The sequence below is a fragment of the Lithobates pipiens genome, unplaced genomic scaffold (assembly GCF_037356315.1).
Source record: "Lithobates pipiens isolate NorthernLeopardFrog02 unplaced genomic scaffold, aLitPip1_a1.2 Scaffold_16, whole genome shotgun sequence".
Classification (NCBI taxonomy): Eukaryota; Metazoa; Chordata; class Amphibia; order Anura; family Ranidae; genus Lithobates; species Lithobates pipiens.
In genome coordinates, this window is record NW_027507748.1 from 60,312,090 (window position 1) to 60,333,304 (window position 21,215).

The window sequence follows — 21,215 nt, forward strand, 5'->3', positions numbered from 1 at the left end:
CCACCACAGCCTGTATACACACCCACATATGTGATGTCCATATGTGACCTGAACAGTTCAACTGAAACAGGAAATGTTCTCTCCAGCAATATAGACTAAACTGAGCATGTGCAGGATGGCTACCCTCACTGTATTATATGGCCTTACCAAGATGGACCACGCAGAAGGGAAGGATCTGTCCATGTAGTGTCGGAGCCTTTTTACACAGTGCTGAGGATTAACCCCTTAAGTTCCTCAGTGAATATAACCAGCATGCTATTCTGCATATACAGACAGATTTTATTTCTGTGGGCTTAGTAACAAACACTTTAAGCTTTCCTCCACCTGTACAAGCACATTTTTAGTGTTGGAGTGGCAAAGGGTTAAAATCACTCTGTAGTCCCATTGTGGATATTTGCCCTATAAGAAACAAAAGACAAACATTTTGTCTGGTACTAATAAAAAAATTCATGGGTGTAAACCAAAGTCCAGTGCATTATTGCAGTCTTTAGTTGTAATATATTTGTGGATATTTTCCCTACCTTTTCCTGTGACACCCATGCAAGAAATGGCTTGAGGATGGGGGTGGGCTCCGTGACCATGCCCATGGTACCCGCAGACCTGATCGCCGCTGGTGTCCCGCAATCGGGTCACAGAGCTGAAAAATGGGGAGAGGTAAGTGTAAACAAACCTCTCCCCATGCTTCCTAGTCCCTGTCATAGGGAACAACGATCAGTGATTTCACACGCCACGTCCCCCTGCAGTAAGAAACACATTAGGTCACACTTAATCCCTTCCCCTAGTGTTAACCCCTTCACTGCCAGTGAAATTTTTACAGTAATCAATGCATTTTTAATCGCACTGATCGCTGTATTAATGCCAATGGTCCCAAAAATGTGTCAAATTTGTCTGTCCGCCATAATGTCACAGTGAGAAAAAAAATTGCTGATTGCTGCTATTACTAATAAAAAAAAAAATATATAAAAAAAATTAATAAAAATACCATAAAACTATCCCCTACTTTGTAGACGCTATAACTTTTGCGCAAACCAAACGCTTATTGCAATTTTTTTTTATACCAAAAATATGTAGAAGAATACGTATCTGCCTAAACTGAAGAAGAAAAAAGTTATTTTTTGGGGATATTTATTATAGAAAAAAGTAAATTCGTTGTTTTTTTTTTTCGAAATTGTCTCTATTTTTGTTTATAGCGCAAAAAATAAAAACCACAGAGAATACCACCAAAAGAAAGCTCTATTTGTTGGGGGGGATAAAAAGACGTCAATTTTGTTTGGGAGCCACGTCGCATGACCGCGCAATTGTCGATTAAAACAACGCAGTGCCGAATCGCAAAAAGGGGCCTGGTCCTTTTTAGCTGCAAAATGGTCCGGGGCTTAAGTGGTTAATATAAGAGCGATTATATACGATGAAACCTAAATCCTGCAGAAAGGGATACCCTTATCAGATTTTGTTATTCTTTTGTGTGTTGCCTTTTTCTTATAACTTTTTATTTTTATTTTGCTAATGTTGTATAATATGTGTTCTGTTCTCCTGGCAGGGGGTGAGACAGCAGAGATGCCGGGCATGTACGCCCTGGGGGAGTATGACCTGGCTGGGTTTGCTGTAGGAGCGGTGGAGAGGGGCCACATGCTGCCATTACTGGACAGGATCACGGCAGGGGATCTGGTTATCGGTGTGGCTTCCTCCGGGGTCCATAGCAATGGTTTCAGTCTGGTGAGGAAGATTCTGGAGAAGTCTAGCCTGGGATTCTCCTCTCCAGCTCCCTTTGGCTGTGGGACGCAGACACTTGGTGAGTGTGCGCTGTATCCGTGGAGTAACCACGTAATAATGGTTTTTGCAAAGTTAAAACAACTTTCAGATCTTCTGCGAAGTTTAATGTTACCTGATTGCTAGTATGAAATAATCCAGCCAGAAGCCTCTTGTGAAGGAAGAAATTTGGATACCAAAGCTGGCCATACATAAAGTACTTTTATAAGTGATCACATTCCTTTTGTTCTCCACTGCATAAGAGCTAGGGGAGGAGAAGGAGCAGTTACACGAAGCTTCCCAGTGAATGGCTGTGCAGCGGGGGCATGTCAGGACAAGTCTGATCATTTTGAGGAGAGCAAACTGAGTTCCCAGCATAGCTAGAGAACTGACCACGGTGTACTCTCCTGCTTAGTGTTGTCAGTTATTAATAGGAAAGCAGAGGGACTAGCAGGTCAGGAACACCAGGGATTTCACACAGAGAACAGAATACTTTTTTATTTATTTTATTTTTTATAGGTACGTAATACAGCAGGCACATATCAGGAATATGAAACGTTGGGTTAACAAACGCTTTAAAGTCGTTAACTCACTTCTTTCAAATCCTCCCATCCCCTCTGTACCATAAGTGTCCCTGTGCATTGTAAAAAATCTGCCTAATTCTTCCTATATAATCTAATCTCCCGGTGCACAGCTGACTTTTCAGCTCTTTTCTCTCGGCTCACAGTTCCAGTGGGCGGGACCAAGCCCTCCCCCTGACGTCAGCCGGGGAGGAAGCGGGAAGAGAGGAGAGAGCCGACAGTCAGCAGGTTGCCGGGAGCCGACAGTCAGCAGGTTGCCGGGAGCCGACAGTCAGCAGGTTGCCGGGAGCCGACAGTCAGCAGGTTGCCGGGAGCCGACAGTCAGCAGGTTGCCGGGAGCCGACAGTCAGCAGTGTGCCGGGAGCCGACAGTCAGCAGTGTGCCGGGAGCCGACAGTCAGCAGGGTGCCGGGAGCCGACAGTCAGCAGGGTGCCGGGAGCCGACAGTCAGCAGGGTGCCGGGAGCCGACAGTCAGCAGGGTGCCGGGAGCCGACAGTCAGCAGGGTGCCGGGAGCCGACAGTCAGCAGGGTGCCGGGAGCCGACAGTCAGCAGGGTGCCGGGAGCCGACAGTCAGCAGGGTGCCGGGAGCCGACAGTCAGCAGGGTGCCGGGAGCCGACAGTCAGCAGGGTGCCGGGAGCCGACAGTCAGCAGGGTGCCGGGAGCCGACAGTCAGCAGGGTGCCGGGAGCCGAAGCCATATAGGTACAGATCGGCAGATTTTTTACGTTACACAGGCACACGTATTATAGTAGAGGATGGGAGGACTTAGTTGCAGATATGGGAGCAGCAGCAGTTGGGCATGAGGACAGTAGAGCAGGGCAGCGCATGATGGAGGCACATACACTGATATATCGGAGTCAGGCGTACAGGGGGAAGGTTATAGCCAGGCAGGATCAGCCAGGTGATAGAGGGGCCAAATGACACAGCACAAGCACTGTGCTGCATAACGTGCTTTAAGGGAACCGTATTTTTATTTGGGGGGGAGGTGTTAAACGCTTTAATGTCTTTTTTTTATAACCTTTTTAATGTATCTTTATTATAAACATATATACAATATATACTTTTTATTTTATTTATTTTTTGTTCTCTAACAGGTGAGATTTTACTGACTCCAACAAAAATCTACAGCAAAACCCTCTTGCCCATTTTAAAATCAGGCCGTGTGAAAGCCTATGCGCACATCACTGGGGGAGGTCTGTTGGAGAACATTCCCAGGGTTCTGCCTTCATCCCTCGGAGTCAATTTAGGTAAAAGTAAAAAAATGGCAACTAAATCTAACAGCTAATTTATATCAATATATTGTATATCCAGCTGCAATTAAAGGATCACTAAAGATAATTTTTTTTACTTACCTTTACTGTCTTACTTGGTCTTCTGGGGTCCCTCGGCGGCTCCCCCCCAGGACCCAACACCTTCATGCGAGCTCCCTCGCGTGGTGTGGAGTGCTTGTGGGCATGCTCCCGTGATACAGTGGCTGTATCACTCGGTCCCACCCCCCTGGCGTCATTGAATGTGATTGACAGCAGCGCGAGACATTGGCTGTGCTGCTTTCAATCCATCCACTGTAACCAATCAGCGGCCAGGCTGAGCGGTGAAGAGTGTGTCGGGGGCGAGCGCGCAGGACTTTTGAGGGGTCAGGTAAGAAAAGGGGGAAAAACGGGTACCTTTACAACCCCTTTTGAGGCATTTTTCGCAGCATCTAAATAATCAAACGTGTGTTACAATAACTGGGAAAGTGTATTTACATATGCCAGCTTTTCTTGTGTCTGACACTTCGGCTTGAATGATGCGGTTTACATGTCACCCGGAATCTTACAGTTGCTTTTTCAGTGGTCTGCACAAACACCATCTCCCAGCTTCTGAGTGTACATAATCATAGCAATAAAATAGACATGTTGATGTTTTGGAGCTCAGTTTAGAATGAATTTCAGTTATGGAGAATGGTATTATAGGTTGAATTTGGACCAGGGTAACTATGTACATAACTGATGCCCCTGGACACTGCTACTCCAGTGATCTCCACTTGCTTCCAGGTCACATGCTGGGCGACTACCCTGCTGTATTCTGAACATAGGAGATTGGCTACTCTGCACAGGTGCCATTTAGAGAATGCTTTGCGTTTTTATGAATGAATAAAAGCATTCATTTTGATTGGATGTGGTAGAGAGGCAGGGTGATGTCACACTCTTCATCTTAATAACAAGGGTTGCCTTGATCAACCTAAACTTAAATATAATTTAGATATTGCAGATACTACCATTCATATCTAATGATAGAATGGAGTTCGGGTGACCAAAAGGCATAAAGAAAAAAGTACGAGAAACGGATATCTCCAAAAGAGGTCACCATAGAACACACATGTAAATGCAAATTTAGTTTTATTTTAATTGTAACAAAATATCCAACTACTTTAATTAGTGCAGCACCAAAAGGGAAGGGTTTTTTTTTTTTTTTTTTTTTTTTTTTTTTTTTTTTACAGAAAATATGACAATGTTGTCACATCAATTAAAAACAATAATAATGTCCATATGGGCGGTTTATTAACCGCTTTCAGACCGGACCATTTTGCAGGCCAATGACCAGACCACTTTTTGCGTTTCGGCACTGCGTCGCTTTAACTGACAATTGCGCGGTCATGCGACGTGGCTCCCAAACAAAATTGACGTCCTTCTTTTTTTTTTTTTTTCCACAAACTATATTTCTTCAAAACAAAAGGTAGGAGTCTGCTACAAAGTTTGATAATCTCTGAAATGTACATAGATCACCCAGAGGGGATTTTTTTTTTTTTTTTTTACCCAGCAAAAGTAGAGCTACCTCCTTCTTCCTTTCTGGCTAATGCATGTGACCCTCTTTCCTTTTTTTCTTTTTTTTTCATTTTTTTTTTTCAGATGCCTTTTGTTGGAAAGTCCCGGAAATATTCTCCTGGCTGCAGAAGCAGGGGGGTCTGTCAGAGGAGGAGATGAGTCGGACCTTTAACTGTGGGATTGGCGCCATCTTGGTTGTGGAGAGAACACAAGCTGAGGAGGTTCTGAGAGATCTCCAGCCTGCAGAGGATGCTTGGATCATCGGAGAAGTGACGTCCCGTCCTGCAGGTCTTGTATTTATGGGGGAGTTAATGCGTGTATATATTCATTCTGAGTTGAGAATTTATCTTCCTTGCAACAGAATAGGTTAAATTCCCCTTCCATCATGGAGGCAGAGTCCATGTTTCACATCCTGCCAGGCACGGGCTAGCCAAACGCAGGGCAAACAAATGGCCACTGCCCCACCTATAACTGGCTTTTGCAGCAAGGAGCACATGGAAAGAATCTCATGCAAAACAGACCAAACAAATTTCCAGCTCCAACAATCTGCAACCAACCGATTTTATCCTAATATGCGGTAAAAACAGGGATTTTGTTTGCACACATTTGCAAATACATGCGTAAGCTACAGAGCCCAGTCAAGAGACCCCGATATTTTCTGTAGTCCTTACTCCAAATATATGAGAGCCACCACAATAGAAGCACATGCATTATAATGGATGGGCAGCTGAGTCTGGAGGGAGCCCGCCCCTCCTTATAGGCACAGGGGTACACTGGGGCTAAACATAGGTGTTTTTTTTTTTTTTGTTTTTTTTCTCCAGTCGTGTCTAGAATGCAAGTGGCATAGAGACCAAAGGAGGGCCCATCATAATGCAAACATGCAGAATTTTTTCCATCACCACAATCCAGAAATTGCAGACGATGGAAGCGCAATGTGTTACGTTGCCACGGTACATTGAGGTGCCATTTAAAATGAATAATAATGCAGTGCACTGTACGCCACGCATTGTGCTTTGTGGAAACATTAGTTATCCATTGAAAGCTCAGTCTACGTTTTTAGTCCACGATTCACCTAAATTTAGGAAGCTTAATCGCACCGTTGTCCAAAACCCAAATTCGCAGAGTGCTTATTTATTAAGCATTTTGTTCTTTGATTTCAGCGCAGTAGTTCTAATTGCACAATTGCATTTTTCCAGGTGCGAATTGCTCAAAGTGAATTCTTGCATTTGCCATCTGCTTACTAGGTCTGTATCAATCCTCTGCACAGTCACAGGTCTTGTACAGGTCTTGTGCCTTTGCAACTGGCTGTCTTACTTTTGCCTCCCATTTCCATCCCCATCCCCTCCCTCAAGTAGTTGTGGAGACAGGTGGCAGGTGTGATTTCGGGAATAATTACAGCCGTTTGTGGAAGCTTGAGAGGGGCAGCTGGACTCTGCAGTTCAGCGATTTCGCACCACTCTGCAGTCCAGCCACACTTTTTTAGACACATTTAGTTCCGAATTCGTTTTTTTAAAGAGAAAGTAAACCCTGATGGGTTTACTTCCTCTTTCATTCCCTGCAAAGGTAAAGCATAATGGACTACTATGCATCGCATAGTAGTCCATTATGTGTCGCTTACCTGACACAGGAGCCAGTGAAGTCACACCGCTGTCCCCTGTAGTCCAGCGCATCCATCTTCTCGGTGGGTCTCGCTGCTCCGCCGCTGTCATTTGGCGAAGCCGCAATGGCGTCACTCCCCCGCATGCTCGCGGCATATCGCCGTTGACCGCGGTGCGCCTGCGCGCCGCTGTCTACAGCGCATGCACTGTAGACAGCGGTGCCTGTCTTTCGGCAAATATTTCCTAAACCGTGTAGGTTTAGGAGATATTTCTTGGACCTACAGGTAAGCCTTAATCTAAACTTACCTGTAGGTCAAGGTTGGTTGTAAGAGTTTACAACCACTTTAAAGAATTTTGACAAATTTGTTCCAAAATTTCTGAATTTTTCCATTTCAGATTTCTTAAATTTCTGAATCTTCGGAAGTTCGGAAAGAATGAAAATTAGAAATAACTATTGAATTATAGGTATTGGAATTTCCTTTCAAATTTGGCTGTTGGTGAACGTAACAAGTACGAATTTATCCGAAGTTACGAATTATCTGAAATAACGAATGCCGTATCTAAAAGAATGGAACGTAATGATCTAATTAACAATAACCTTTTTTATTATTCAATTCCATTTGTTTAGATGCAGCATTCGTTATTTCGGATAATTCGTAACTTCAGATAAATTTGTATTTGTCACGTTCACAAACAGCCAAATTTCGAAAGGCAATTCCAATACCTATAATTTAATAGTTATTAGTTTTTTCTGATTTTTGAATTTTCAAATTTAAAATTTTCGCATTTCTGACTAAAGCAAAAAACACAAATGAAACAAAAACAAACATATTTTTTGTCAGTGCACATGTCTACTTTCTATAGCTCCATAACATGAAGTCTAGCTCCTGTATAGTATTTTTATTTGCACACATACATGATATGTTACCCAATTTCCTGGTAAATTTATAAAAGATGAGTTTTCGCCGAATAAATGGGCTCCCGACTTGTCAAGCCCTACAATTGTGTACATGTCTGTGAGACCACAAACCTCTGTATAGCTGAGGAAAAAAAAAATTTAAAGCCTGTTCGGTGCTCTCACAGTGCACTGATCGAGGGTGCAATGCTCTGCAGATTTCATTGCTAAGAATGTACATTGCTACATTTCCAACTTTTTGCAAAAGGAAGACTGGTTGCAATGTTACTAAAAAATGATGCCTCAACTTGCACTGAATAGAAATGGCACTTTAGTTATGTGATCCTATTTAGATGTAGTTAATATTCAGGTGAGGAATGCCTGAGAAGGTGACTTCTTGTCTGTCTGATAGATTCTTGCGGTGTGGAAGTCCGAAATCTGACAGCAGCTCTGCTTGGAACAAATGTACAGCTGCAGAAATATGCGATCCCATCTGTCTGTAATGGACAAGACCAGAGGACTGCAGGAAGAACCAGAGTGGCTGTTCTTATCTCTGGGACCGGTAAGCATTTAAATTGATTGTGAAGGCTCATCATTTTTGTTCTTGCTCTGTGTACCGGTTTTGCACAGACCAGCAGCGATCCTTCTTTTCTGGGGTCCCCCAGAGGTGCTCCTGGCTCCCCTTATTCATTAAGTGCCCCCACGGACAGCCGCTTTCCATGGGGGCACCCATGCGGGCGCGTTCCCAAGTCCTGCTGCATCCATTGACGCAGACAGCAGGACTCCTGTTTCACTGGCTTTGATTGACAGCAGTGGTATCCAATGGCTCACGCTGCTATCAATCTATCCAACCAGGACCCGAGACAGCAGCTGCTCTGCTCATCTTCATCACTGAAATGATTGGGATCAGGTAAGAAAAAGAGGGGCTCTGGGGGGCAGCTGCAGCACAGGTTTTTCACCTGAATGCCTTGAGATGAAAAACCTTGAGACTTTACAACTCCTTTTAGGCTTGAAGATTGGACACTGCGGAATAAAATGGTGGCAGTTCTAATTTTTTAAATAGCATAATATGTGAGGTTTATCACCTTTTCAGAAAAAAAAAAAAGCTAGTAATATTACGTTTATTGCGCACAAACACAATATTACCCAATTTCTTGGTAACTTTTATAAAAGATGATGCATTTAAAAAAAAAAAAAAAGATGAGGTTTCGCCAAGTTAATTGACACCCAACATATCAAGCCCTAAAATTGTGTGCGCCTGTGAAAAAAAACGCAAACCTTGGTACACTATATTGTCCTAAGACTATGCATTAAAGTCCTTACAGGTCATCAGTTTAGAGTGATTGCCCTAGAACAGTAATGACGAACCTTGGCACCCCAGATTTTTTGGAACTACATTTCCCATGATACCCATGCACTCTGAAGTGTAGTTGAGCATCATGGGAAATGTCGTTCCAAAACCTTCGGGTGCCAAGGATCACCATCACTGCCCTAGAATGATTGCTGTCTTTTTGGCTTGTGCAGTGACCGGTAACTTGTTGGTGCGATTGCCATTCTTGTATGCATATGCCTACCTAAAGTGCAACATAATATACATTGTCATGTGTGGGTCTGTTTTTTCCTTAAGTGCTTGGATGTTTTTGTTCCCCATCCCCCCCCCCCCCTTTTCTTTTTTTTACCTTTATTATATAGTGATTGCAATGACAATCCTCCTATCCGGTAACATTTTGTGTAACCTGCTCTCTTTAATCATCATGGTTTCTATTCGATTTCATGTGGTCTTCACTGCACCCCACTAAAGCGAATGAAGTACAGATTGTGTTCCATTAGCTGCCAGTGAAAGTGACAGCAGAAACCGCTTTTTAAAGTCATCCCAAAGTTGCTAAACTTGCCAAGTCTTATTTGTGAGAGAGAAGCGGCGCAGTATGTCAGTTAAAATTCAATTCAAAAGTAAGATCAACTCTCACATTTTGGTGAAATATAGTGTATAAGTAGCTTGGGCTCCTGTAGTCCAGCTGGGCAGCAGTGGTGGTCAGCATTTCCTGCACCGGTATTTCCTGATGCCTAAAATGGTCACACAACTAGCACATCATCGGTGATGGACGGGAGGCGTGGTTGGGTTTACGTTTTGGAGCATGCATGCTCCTTCATCAGGCATGATGCCTGAAGACATGTGTGCCGAACACGAGCTCAACCACGCCTCCAGTCCATCACTGCTGACATGCTTGTTGTGTGACAGTCTTCAGCCTCGAGTACCACCGGTGCTGCCAGGAAATGCCATGCACATTATATCTCACCAAAAAACATTGAATTTTAACTGGCATACTGCACTCAGAGTGCTCCTCTTGCTCTCGCCCATATCCACAGAGTTGCTTCTGCTCTTTACAGCTGGCTGTCCACACTGATACAGACCAAAACCCCCTAAACCCTGGTCTGGTCTCAGCAATGAATGAACTTTGCTTACTGGCACACCTGGACCTTGGCACTATTTCCATATCGTACTAGCTGCGTTTCTAGCACTCCATCTTTTTTTTAATTTTATGTCTTCTTTATAAAGCTAAAGGCATTATAAAGTTTATTTAATCTAGACTTTTTTTTTTTTTCTTATTCTTCTTGCCAAAGGTACCAATATGGAGGCAATAATTAGGAGCACCAAATCTCCCACCAGTGCTGCCCACATTACCCTGGTGATCTCCAACAAGGCCGGAGTTGCGGGGCTGCAGAAGGCGGAGGCAGCTGGTATTCCAACAAAGGTGATTGGCTCCCTTGTCATGTGACGTTGTCTCAGTGAGGCTGTGGAAAGTATAATAATCCAAAGCAACCAACCAGAAATGGTTTCCTAAGCCATTGTGTCATTTATGAAGGGAAAAAGTAATTTAAAAGCGCTCGCAGCTATAATGACTTGTCGGCTCCCGGTAATACAGAGAACAGTCATTAAAAGTCATCGATAAAAAAGTGTGTGTGGGGTCCCCCCAAATTCAATTACCAGGCCCTTCAGGTCTGATATGGATATTAAGGGGAACCCTGCGTCAAATAAAAAAAAAATGATGTGGGGTTCCCCAAAATATCCATGTCAGACTCTTTATCTGAGCACGCAACCTGGCAGGCCGCAGGAAAAGAGCGGGGGCCAAGAGCAGGCCCCCCCCCTCTTGAACCATACCAGGCCACATGCCCTCAACATGGGGAGAATGCTTTGGGGGCCACAGACCCCCAAAGCGTCCTCCCCATGTTGAGGGCATGTGGCCTGGTACTACGGTTCAGGAGGGGGGGGTCATTCTCTCACCCCCCCCTTTCCTATGGCCTGCCAGGTTGCGTGCTCAGATAAAGGGTCTGGTATGGATTTTTGGGGGGGAAATCCACGCAATTTTTTTTTTTTTTTTTTTATTTGGCATGGGGTTCCCCTCAAAATCCATGCCAGACCCTTCAGGTCTGGTATGGATATTTGGGGGAACCCCACATTTTTTTTTTTTTTAATTTGATGCAGGGTTCCCCTTAATATCCATACCAGTACTGAAGGGCCTGGTAATTGAATTTGGGGGGACTGCCACGCACTTTTTTTTTTTTTTTTTTTTAAACTGACTCTGTATTACCGGGAGCCGACAATTCATTATAGCCATGAGTGCTTTTAACTGACTTTTTTTTTTTTTTTTCCTTCAGAAATTACGTTTTGTGCAGGGACAGTTCTAAGCACGGGAAACATGCACCCCTTTACACGCATATTATACACACCCCTGGTACGAAATTTTAAAGGAATATTTCACTTTTATTGTTTCACTTTAAGCATTATTAAAATCACTGCTCCGGAAAACGAGCATTAAAAAAAAAAAAAAAGTTTGCATTGATACATGTCCCCTGGGGCAGGACCCAGGTCCCCAAACAATTTTTATGACAATAACTTGCATATAAGCCTTTAAAATTAGCACTTTAGATTTCTCTCGTAGACTTTTACAGGGTGTTCCGGGGCTTGCCGCGAACACCCCAAATTGTTCGCTGTTAGAACAGGCAATGTTCGCGTCAAACATGAGTTCGACTTTAACTCGAAGCTCATCCCTAGTCCCTAGTATTAACACTGTTTTTTATTTTTGACAAAAAATAAATAAAAAATCTGTATGTGAAAAGTGCAACTTTTTATTGTGAATTTTCCTTTCTTTTAAAGTAGTTCTAAAGCCTGGACATGTTTTACCTTAATGCATTCTCTGCATTAAGGTAAATATCCTAGTGTTTGTATTGCCCCCTCAACGCACTTTATACTTGCCTGAACTCGCTCTTCATCCAGTTCTGTGCCTGTCTGCAGTGGCTCTCCCATCTCTCTGCTCAGAGGCAACAGCTGGAGCCATTGGCTCCTGCTGCTGTCAATTAAATCCTTTGAGCAGAGAACGTGGCAATAGATGTACACAGCCTGGCTTGGGAGTGAGCCGACAGGTGTGCCACCATAGGAAAATGCTACCTATGGTGGCACACAGAGAAGAGAACCTGGTGCTGGCAGGGGACCCCCCAAAGAGGAGGTTCAGATCCGCTCTGTGCAAAACCATGTATTTGCTTTAACCTGATGGCCAGTTCACACCACAAAGGATTGATAGAACTGCTTTAAGATTGCAGCCCACAAAGTCTCAATCAACAAAATTTTTCACTCTTCAGGTCATCGACCACAGGCAGTACAGTAGCCGGGAAGAATTTGACAATGCCATTGATAAGGTTCTTGAGGAATTCTCGATCCAGTTTGTGTGTCTGGCCGGCTTCATGAGGATTCTGTCAGGACCCTTCGTCAGGAAGTGGAGTGGTGAGTGATTTATATTGAATCCTACCTTTTTTTTTTTTTCCATTCAAACAGGTAATATTTATTGAACATTATTGCAAGAGTACAGTCACAAAGGTACATATCAAACATTAAAGAAGTGTTGCATCATAGCCATAACAGTAAAGGAAATACATTTCTCCAAACCAGTGGTCACCATACATCACAGACAAAGAACAAAAGGTCCCAATAGTGACATGTTATTCATCTTAACAGAACATCAAATTCCCTCATCACACGTGGCAACCTCCTGCAACCATTTATCCCAGATTCTATGGTATTTAGCTGGACAACCCCTGTTTTTATACAAAAAATTTTTATATGGGAGAGTAAAATTAACTTCCCGCTTCCAGTCCTCAACTCGGGGTGGAAGGGGCCTCATCCACTGTCTAGCTATCACCTTTCGAACAGAAAACAAAGTTTCCTGTAAGAAAGTGCTAGTAATTTTATCCAATACGTCAGGAAATATCCCTAGTAGACAGGGTTTGGGGTCGAGGGCCAAAGGAGAGCCCATGACATCATGTAGAAATGACACTACTTGCTTCCAGAGTTCCTGCAGTTTGGGGCAAGCCCAGATAAGATGGAAAAACGTCCCAGTCTCAAGGAAACACATTGAGCAGAGCGTAGATTGATTCGCATTATATTTAGCAGTCCTGAGGGGGGTGAGGTATGCTTTATGTACTATGTAGATCTGAGAGAGCCTGTCCTGGAGCCTAGGGGACACCAACGTTTCCAGAGCCTCCTCCCATTCCTCGTCTGTCAGAGCACCCACATCGCCCTCCCAGCGGGACTTGAGAGCATACGCTAGTCTCGCCGAGACGGGGGCCGTAAGCATACCATAGAAGCACGAGATTAGCTTTTTGGGATCAGTATCCTTCACTATGGCGTCAATAGGATTGGGAGCAGGCCGAGGCAATGACTGTGAAAATTGTGCTCTAAGTGCATGTTGAACCTGTAGGTATTGAAATAACATAGTGTTTGGAACATTAAATTCCTCCTGCAGTGCCCGAAACGTTTTAATAACACCCTGGTGAATTAGGTGGTGTAGGTAGTATATTCCCCTCGATACCCATAGCTGTATACCCTGGAGCTTTTGAAGTTCCGGCAAATGTTTGTTATGCCAAAGTGGGGTATAGTCATTCGGCGATGCCACATTCAGTTTAGTGGATGCCAGATCCCAAATCCTTCTGTAATGAAAGAGCATGGAATGTTTACCTGGCCCCATGGCAGAGTTCCCCGCTCCTGTCGAGATGGCAGCGATCGGGTCATCTGCAATTTGTGCCCAAGTGGGGCATAGAAGAGTTAGAAAACGTTGTTTATCAGTCTTGTCTATGTGGAAGAGTTGAGACAGTTGTGAGGCAACATAGTAAAGATTCAGATCTGGAAGGGCCATGCCCCCCATATCAGTCGGGCTTTTCAAAGCCTGCCAAGCAAGCTTGTGTCTAGCAGTTCCCCACACAAAGGGCCTAAGGAGACTTTCAAGGGATTTAAAGTATTTCAATGGCAAATACACCAGGGCATGCCACAACACATACAATAGTTTAGGTAATAGGACCATTTTAATCAGATTAACTCGTCCCCAAACCCCAAGGGGGAGGTGAGACCAGGCCTGAATCTTGGTACGTACCAGGGCAAACAATTGTTCTACATTCAACACTATGTAATCAGCTGGGTTCCTAGAGACATAGACACCCAAATACTTAATAGTGCCAACTCGCTGAAGAGGCAGACTGGCCTGAGACTCTGACTGTGGAAAACTGTCAATAGGTAAAATTTGGGATTTTTCCCAGTTTATGCGGAGACCGGAAAAGCTACCGAACCATTCTATCATGTGGAGGGCCTTTGCAAGGGAAGGGCCAGAGTCCGCTAGGTATAGCAGCGTATCATCAGCGTATAGACTGATTTTCTCAGTAAGTCGACCCATCGCCAGTCCCCTGATCTCAGGGTCGGCCCGAATCGCCACCGCTAAAGGTTCAGCCGCCAAGGCATATAGTAGCAGGGACAGTGGGCACCCCTGTCTGGTACCCCTACCGAGGCCAAATGCCCGGGAAGACCATCCATTCGCCACCACCTTAGCCGTTGGGTGATGGTACAACAGTCTCACCCACCAAATAAAGTCGGGGCCGAAGCCGTACCCTGCTAGACACTTCCATAAATACTCCCACTCCACTGAGTCAAATGCTTTAGCCGTGTCAAGTGACACTACCACACGCTCACCCATCTCCTCATGTGTTGCCTGAAGGTTTATATATAGCCTACGCAGATTGAACGACGTATTCCGCCCCGGCATAAAGCCCGCCTGGTCAGCCTGAATCAGACTAAGGATCACTACGTTCAATCTGGTAGCAAGTATTTTGGCCAGAATCTTAACATCTACCTGTAATAGGGATATTGGGCGGTAGGATTCCGGGAAACCCGGATCTTTTCCAGGTTTGGGAATCAAAACTATCGTTGCCTCCCTCATAGACGGAGGCAATGTTAGCGTGTCAAAAAGATTCCTATAAAGGTCGAGAAGCCTAGGCACCAGCACGTCTCGGTAACGGGAATAAAATTCAATGGGAAGACCATCTGACCCTGGTGACTTGGATTTTGCAAATCCCGCAATAGCTTCTACTATTTCATCGGTGGTCAGGGGGGCCTCCAGAGCCTGCACCTGCTCCTCCGTAACCTGAGGGAGGGAAACCTGAGCCAAAAAACGATCCATCGGAGTGGTGTCGTTTGAGACTGTAGTGGTGTATAAGTCCGCAAAAAAGTCCCGAAACCTCTCTGTTACCGCAGAAGGGTCCGTGATGATCTCATCACCCTGTCCCCGCAAAGAAATAACAACCGGGGGTCTGTCTTCCCTGTGGACCAAATATGCCAGCAACTTACCAGCCCTTTCTCCGGATTCAAAATATTTTTGTTTGGTAAAAAAAAGTTTCTGTCGGGCCTTTTCTTGGTGCAGCTGAGAAACCACTCTCGACTGTAATCTAAGGGCATCTGCATTTGCCGTAGACGGGTCATCGACATAAGTGTGTTCCCTGGAGCTCAGTTCCGCTTCAGCCTCAACAATAACAGTGGCCGAGTCAGCCTTGAGTTTATTAATGTGGGCAGTCAGTACCGATCGGGCGTGTAATTTTAAACGTGTCCCACACTGCTGAAACTGATGCCGTGTGGTCATTATCCTCAAAAAACGTTTTCCATTTCGTCTCAATAGTGTCATAATCGGGCAGTAATGTCAGCCAGAACGGATTCAGTCGCCACGCCCGCGGGGGTCTACCTAGGGGTACGTCAAGCACTACAGAGTAAGGGCTATGGTCCGAAAGTAGTCTGGGGCAGAACAATACTTCCTTAAGTCTGGGAGTGAGTTGTTTAGATATTAGTATAAAGTCAATCCGGGAAAGAGAGCCGTGTGTGGGTGAGAAGCATGAATACTCCTTCTTTTGAGGAAATTTGTATCTCCAAGTGTCCACAAGGTGAACGGTGGTTATAAGCCTGGACAGCCTAGTGGACCCAGCTTGCCCCATCATCAGTTCAGGGGGCTTGAGCCTATCAAGAGAAGGGTTAAGCGTAGTGTTGAAATCCCCCAGCCAGATAACAGGAACCGCCTGGTGTCTGGACATAAAAGACAGTCCTTCAACCACCAACGTCATGGTAAATGGGGGGGGGGGGGGGGATATAAAAAGACATAATAAGGTAAGGTTCCCCATACAGTTTTTAGCATGTAAAAAAACAAACCTGCCCTGCGGGTCAGTGAGAATTTCACAAAGTTCAAATTGGACAGACTTAGCTACAAGTACCGAAACCCCCCGCGAATGAGACGTGTAGGTGGAGTGAAATGCCCACCCAATCCAAGGGCGTTTGAGGGCCATCTGCAGTCCACCCTCTACATGCGTCTCAACCAGAACTATCACCTCCGCCCTTTGTTTTTTGAGGAACGTGAAGGCTGCCGCGCGCTTAAATTTGTCACGCAGGCCCCTCACGTTCCAGGTAAGAAACCGTATAGACGCCATATGGATACATAGAAAGTAACAAATGCAGGCAACCCACCTCCAAACAGCCCTCCCATAAACATACCCCAAAACAGTTGTGCTAGGTCAAGCCCGATCAGGGGCTGCAGAGACAGCAGCAGTAAAAAACATTCAGGGAAAGCAACACTTAGTTTAGATACATACTCCAACACATTTATAGTAACCTTCTGCATGGAAACCCCAACCAACTCACCCCCCTCCCCCCACCCTACCCTGCACCAACCCCAACTCGTGCGGGTATATTCCCTGAAAAACCAAACACGTCTGGCTGGGAAAACCAGTTTCATGAAATCAATAAAACAGTTAAGAACATTAAGTCCGAGAGAGGGCTGTGGCCACCGGTACCAGAGGGCAAGGTAAAGTAGAACCCCCTGTATAGTGGTACACAGTGTTGAACAAGAAAAAGTGTCTGTTGCTGTCCAGCCCCGGTGACCATCTCCCTCATAGCAAAAAAAAGGCCCAGCAGACAAAGGAGCAGTTTTCCGCTGCACCGTGCAATTAGACCGTAGGTCCAACATGTCTCCCCTTGCTCCGGGAGAAAAAAGAATAAGAAAAGAAAAAGTGTAAACCAAAAAAGTTTTGAAACAAAGCAAACAGGAATGTACTGCAGAAAGGGTCCCTCAACAGGGACACTAGACAAAAAAGGGGAAAAAGTTGATGCATATACGTTGACACCAGCAGCATGTACATATGTTCCAGATTCAAGTTCAGCAGGTCACACAGCAGTAAGAGTTTAAAGAGAGAGAACATATGCCCCGGATGCAGGCACCCTGAGCAAAAATAGAACAGTTCAAAAAGATCAGGCAATCTGTCACAGTTCCAGGATCCCAGGGGAGAGATAAGAAAAGTGGTAGCTTACATGTCCCAAGGAGTCTCAGGCGGCTCCATCTCGAAGCGCCCTGCGTTCCAGCCATGCTATGACCTCTCTGGGTTGTTCAAAGAAGAGCGCCCGGTCCCCTGCCTCCACCCTGAGGCGTGCAGGGAAAAGCATAGAGTATTTCACTTGCTGTGCACGCAATAATCGTTTGGCCTCCATGAAACCCTGCCGGCGTTTCTGGACGTCCGCGGAAAAATCGGGGAATATTGCAACTTTAGTATTGCCCACCGGGATATTACCCTTTTCCCGGGCCATGCGGAGGGCAGCGTCTCTGTCCTTATAGTTCAGGAGTTTTGCAATAAAGGTGCGTGGAGGTGCACCCTGAGGTAGAGGCCTGGCAGGCATGCGATGCGCGCGTTCAACCGCCAGCATGGGGGAGAGACTCTCTGCCATAGGTACTTATCAGCAATTGCTCCAGAAAAGTTGTGGGGTCCTTACCTTCAGCCCCCAAATGTCCATTTGCACCTCCTCAATCTGGGATGTAAGGGACGTGCGGCATAATGTAATTGCTTCAAGAAGCCTGTCTGTGTCTCCCGCCACACGCGGCCCTCCCGGTTCCTCCGCACCGCCATGTTCCTCCCCCTCCTCACTCACATGTCGGCGGTATTGGGACAGCCGTGCCGTCGCTGAGCGCTGAGATTTTGAGGGAGACATATGCTCCGGAATGGAAGGACGCCTGCCAGATGTATTAAGGTGAGTATCGGTGCTGTGGTGTCACAGGATCAGCGTGGGAAACAGGATTCCTCGGCGGAGCTCCGGAGACACGCGTCCTACACCATGCAGGTTCAGGCCACGCCCCCCGAATCCTACCTTTTTAAGCGTACAAAAGTCTGTCCTTTTTAAAAAAAAAAAATGTATTTGATGTTTATAAGCTGCTCCGCAAATGTACTTGTAGCCAATCAACCCCAGTATGTCATAAATACAACTAGAGTACAAAATCTGGTGTAGCTCTGCATGGCGGCCAATATAATTGGGGGTGCAGATCAGGCTTTTACAAAAGTCTGACAGGTTTACAGTGTGTGTATGTGTGTGTGTGTGTGTGTGTGTGTGTGTGTGTGTGTGTCCCCACTGTGCCTGGGCAACCAACTGTGGCAGATTTAGGAGACCGATATGCATAAATAAGTGGTCAGGGTCAGGTTTCATTTGGTTACAGTAATACCTCAGAGCAATTGAAAGCGGAGGGCCGTTTAACCACTACAATACAGGGCACTTTCACCCCCTTCCTTCCCAGCCCAATTTTCAGCTTTCATCGCTCTCGCGCTTTCAGTGACAATTGCGCGGTCATGCTACACTGTACCCAAATGAAATTGTTATCATTTTGTTCGCACAAATAGAGCTTTATTTTGGTGTTATTTATTCACGACTCCGTTTTTTATTTTTTGCGATATAAGCGCAAAAAAAGCGGAAATTTGGAAAAAAAACAATATTTTCTTTTTTCTATTTGAAAAGAAATCCAATAAAATCAAATTTTGTCATAAATTTAAGCCAAAATGTATTCTGCTACATGTTTTTGGTAAAAAAAAATTCCGTTAACTGTATAATAATTGGTTTGTGTGATCACGGACATATGTACGCAAATGATCATGTACATATGTGTGCAGGTGATCACGTACATATGTGTGCAGGTAATCATTGGGACATGTGATTTTAGTGGGACATATGTGGGGGACATGTTTTTATTATTAGGGACATGTGTTTTTATTATTTGGGGACATGTATGTTTTGTGGACATGTGTGGTTTGGGTACATATGTGGGGACTGTGTTTGTACTGTGTGGTGTGTTGTGTGTTGACACTAGACTGATGATCAGTGAGTAAAAAGCTGTAAAAAGCAGCCCATACTCACTGATCATCAGCCGGCTGCAGCGTTCTGCTCTCCTCTCCTCAGCGATGACTTCCGTGTGAGGAGAGGAGAGCCGATTGCCTAGCAACCGGCTTTTTGTTTACATCACATGACGGCCGTGATTGGACACGGCTGTCATGTGATCAGGAGGGCCAATCACAGAGCCCTCCTGCCGATCTCAGATGTGCCGTGTCCGGGTGACACGAGCACATCGGGATCGCGCCGCTGCACGGGCATGCGCGTGCGCGATTCCGCTACTTCTGAATGACGTTCAGGAACGTCCTATCAGGAGTAGACGGCTCCCACCCGGCCGTATATATGCATTGGCCGGGTGGGAAGTGGTTAAAAAAAAAAAAAAAAAAGTCAGCAGCTGCAAACACTGCAGCTGCTGACTTAATCAGCCCACTTACCTGTCCAGGGCGCCCGCGATGTCGGCCGCCCGAGGCCGACCCGTCCCTCGGGTCCCGGCACCGCCATTCCTTGTAAGGGAAACAGGCAGTGGAGCCTTACGGCTTCACTGCCCGTTTCATACTGCGCATGCGCGAGTCACGCAGCGCTTTGTGAATGAGACGCACTGTGTTCTGGAACACACAGTTCCCAGAACACAGCGCGACCCATTACCCAGAAGACGCCGCGACGAGGAGAGAAGACCAGAAGATCTCCGCGGAGGAGGAAGAGGAAGATTAGGATTATGTGCCTAGCAACAGGCACTTCTGGTAAGTAAAAAAAAAAAAAAAAAAAATGTTTTTTCATTTTTTTTTTTTTTTTAGATTTTTTTTTTTGTAATTTTTAATATATTTTTTTTTTTTTTCAGGGTGGCCCTCCACTTGAAGGAGGAATTTATGAATTGCATTGTAAAATTAAAGCAGAACTAAACTATTTGTGCACCCCAAACTGAAAAGGCTATTTTAACTAATATTCAAAGCACTCGCCCATTTATCTATGTCACCATGCTGAGAAATTACTTTGAAAAACACCCTCTAGCATTTCTAGCCACCTTCATCTTGAGTAAGGGCAGATGATTCATTGAGCAGTTGAGTTTCCTGGAATCCAACTGCATTTAGCTCAGACATGCAGGCTGGAGGGTGTGCTTAGCTGAGAAAAACCTCTTCTCTCTCCTTCTCCCCCGTTCTCTCTCCCTCCCTCTCCCCCGTTCTCCCTCCCTCCCTCTCCCCCGTTCTCCCTCCCTCCCTCCCTCTCCCCCGTTCTCCCTCCCTCCCTCCCTCTCCCCCGTTCTCCCTCCCTCCCTCCCTCTCCCCCGTTCTCCCTCCCTCCCTCCCTCCCTCCCTCCCTCCCTCTCCCCCGTTCTCCCTCCCTCCCTCTCCCCCGTTCTCCCTCCCTCCCTCCCTCCCTCCCTCCCTCTCCCCCGTTCTCCCTCCCTCCCTCTCCCCCGTTCTCCCTCCCTCCCTCTCCCCCGTTCTCCCTCCCTCCCTCTCCCCCGTTCTCCCTCCCTCCCTCTCCCCCGTTCTCCCTCCCTCCCTCTCCCCCTCAATACTCCTGGGATGTATGGCATCATATTATGTTTATTTTTTACGTTAAAAATGTAAATCCAATATGCCTTCTGATCTACAGTATGTATGTTATAATCTGTTAAGTTTTATTGTGACTACAGTTATTTATAAATTCTGTCAATTATATTAATCTGTTCTATGACTGCAGGAAAGATTCTTAATGTCCACCCATCGCTGTTACCGTCATTTAAAGGAGCCCATGCACACAAGCTGGTTTTGGAAGCGGGAGTGCGAGTCACCGGCTGTACGGTTCATTTTGTGGCAGTGAGTGTCTAGCTCTGCTGTTTTCCTTGTAGAACTCTAGGATTATCATTCTTGTTTTCATTGTAGATACATAAACTATTCATTTGGTAAAGGTAAAAGTTAGGCGAGTAACCCTGTCTAAATGACATTTCTGTGTTGCCCAAAGAACTGGCTTTTCTAGTGCAGTTTTAGTCATTAGAATCGTCCAAATGCAACCACATTATTAAAATTAAAAAATTTGCATTTTATAAAATGTTTTCATTGTAGAGCAGTGCATTGCAGCCATGATCCAGTGTGTTGTGGGTTCAGGGC

At 45.4% G+C, this 21,215-nt stretch overlaps 1 protein-coding gene across 1 annotated transcript in view; it reads left to right on the forward strand.

The window, feature by feature from the left end:
• GART (phosphoribosylglycinamide formyltransferase, phosphoribosylglycinamide synthetase, phosphoribosylaminoimidazole synthetase) overlaps window positions 1–21,215 on the forward strand; it is a 71,144-nt gene that overhangs the window by 46,128 nt on the left and 3,801 nt on the right. Inside the window, exons 15-21 of the mRNA XM_077479953.1 lie at window positions 1,538–1,789; window positions 3,423–3,575; window positions 5,217–5,420; window positions 8,038–8,187; window positions 10,248–10,378; window positions 12,264–12,405; window positions 20,809–20,924. Of these exons, the coding sequence (XP_077336079.1) occupies window positions 1,538–1,789; window positions 3,423–3,575; window positions 5,217–5,420; window positions 8,038–8,187; window positions 10,248–10,378; window positions 12,264–12,405; window positions 20,809–20,924 (1,148 nt within the window). The remainder of the gene's footprint in view (window positions 1–1,537; window positions 1,790–3,422; window positions 3,576–5,216; window positions 5,421–8,037; window positions 8,188–10,247; window positions 10,379–12,263; window positions 12,406–20,808; window positions 20,925–21,215) is intronic.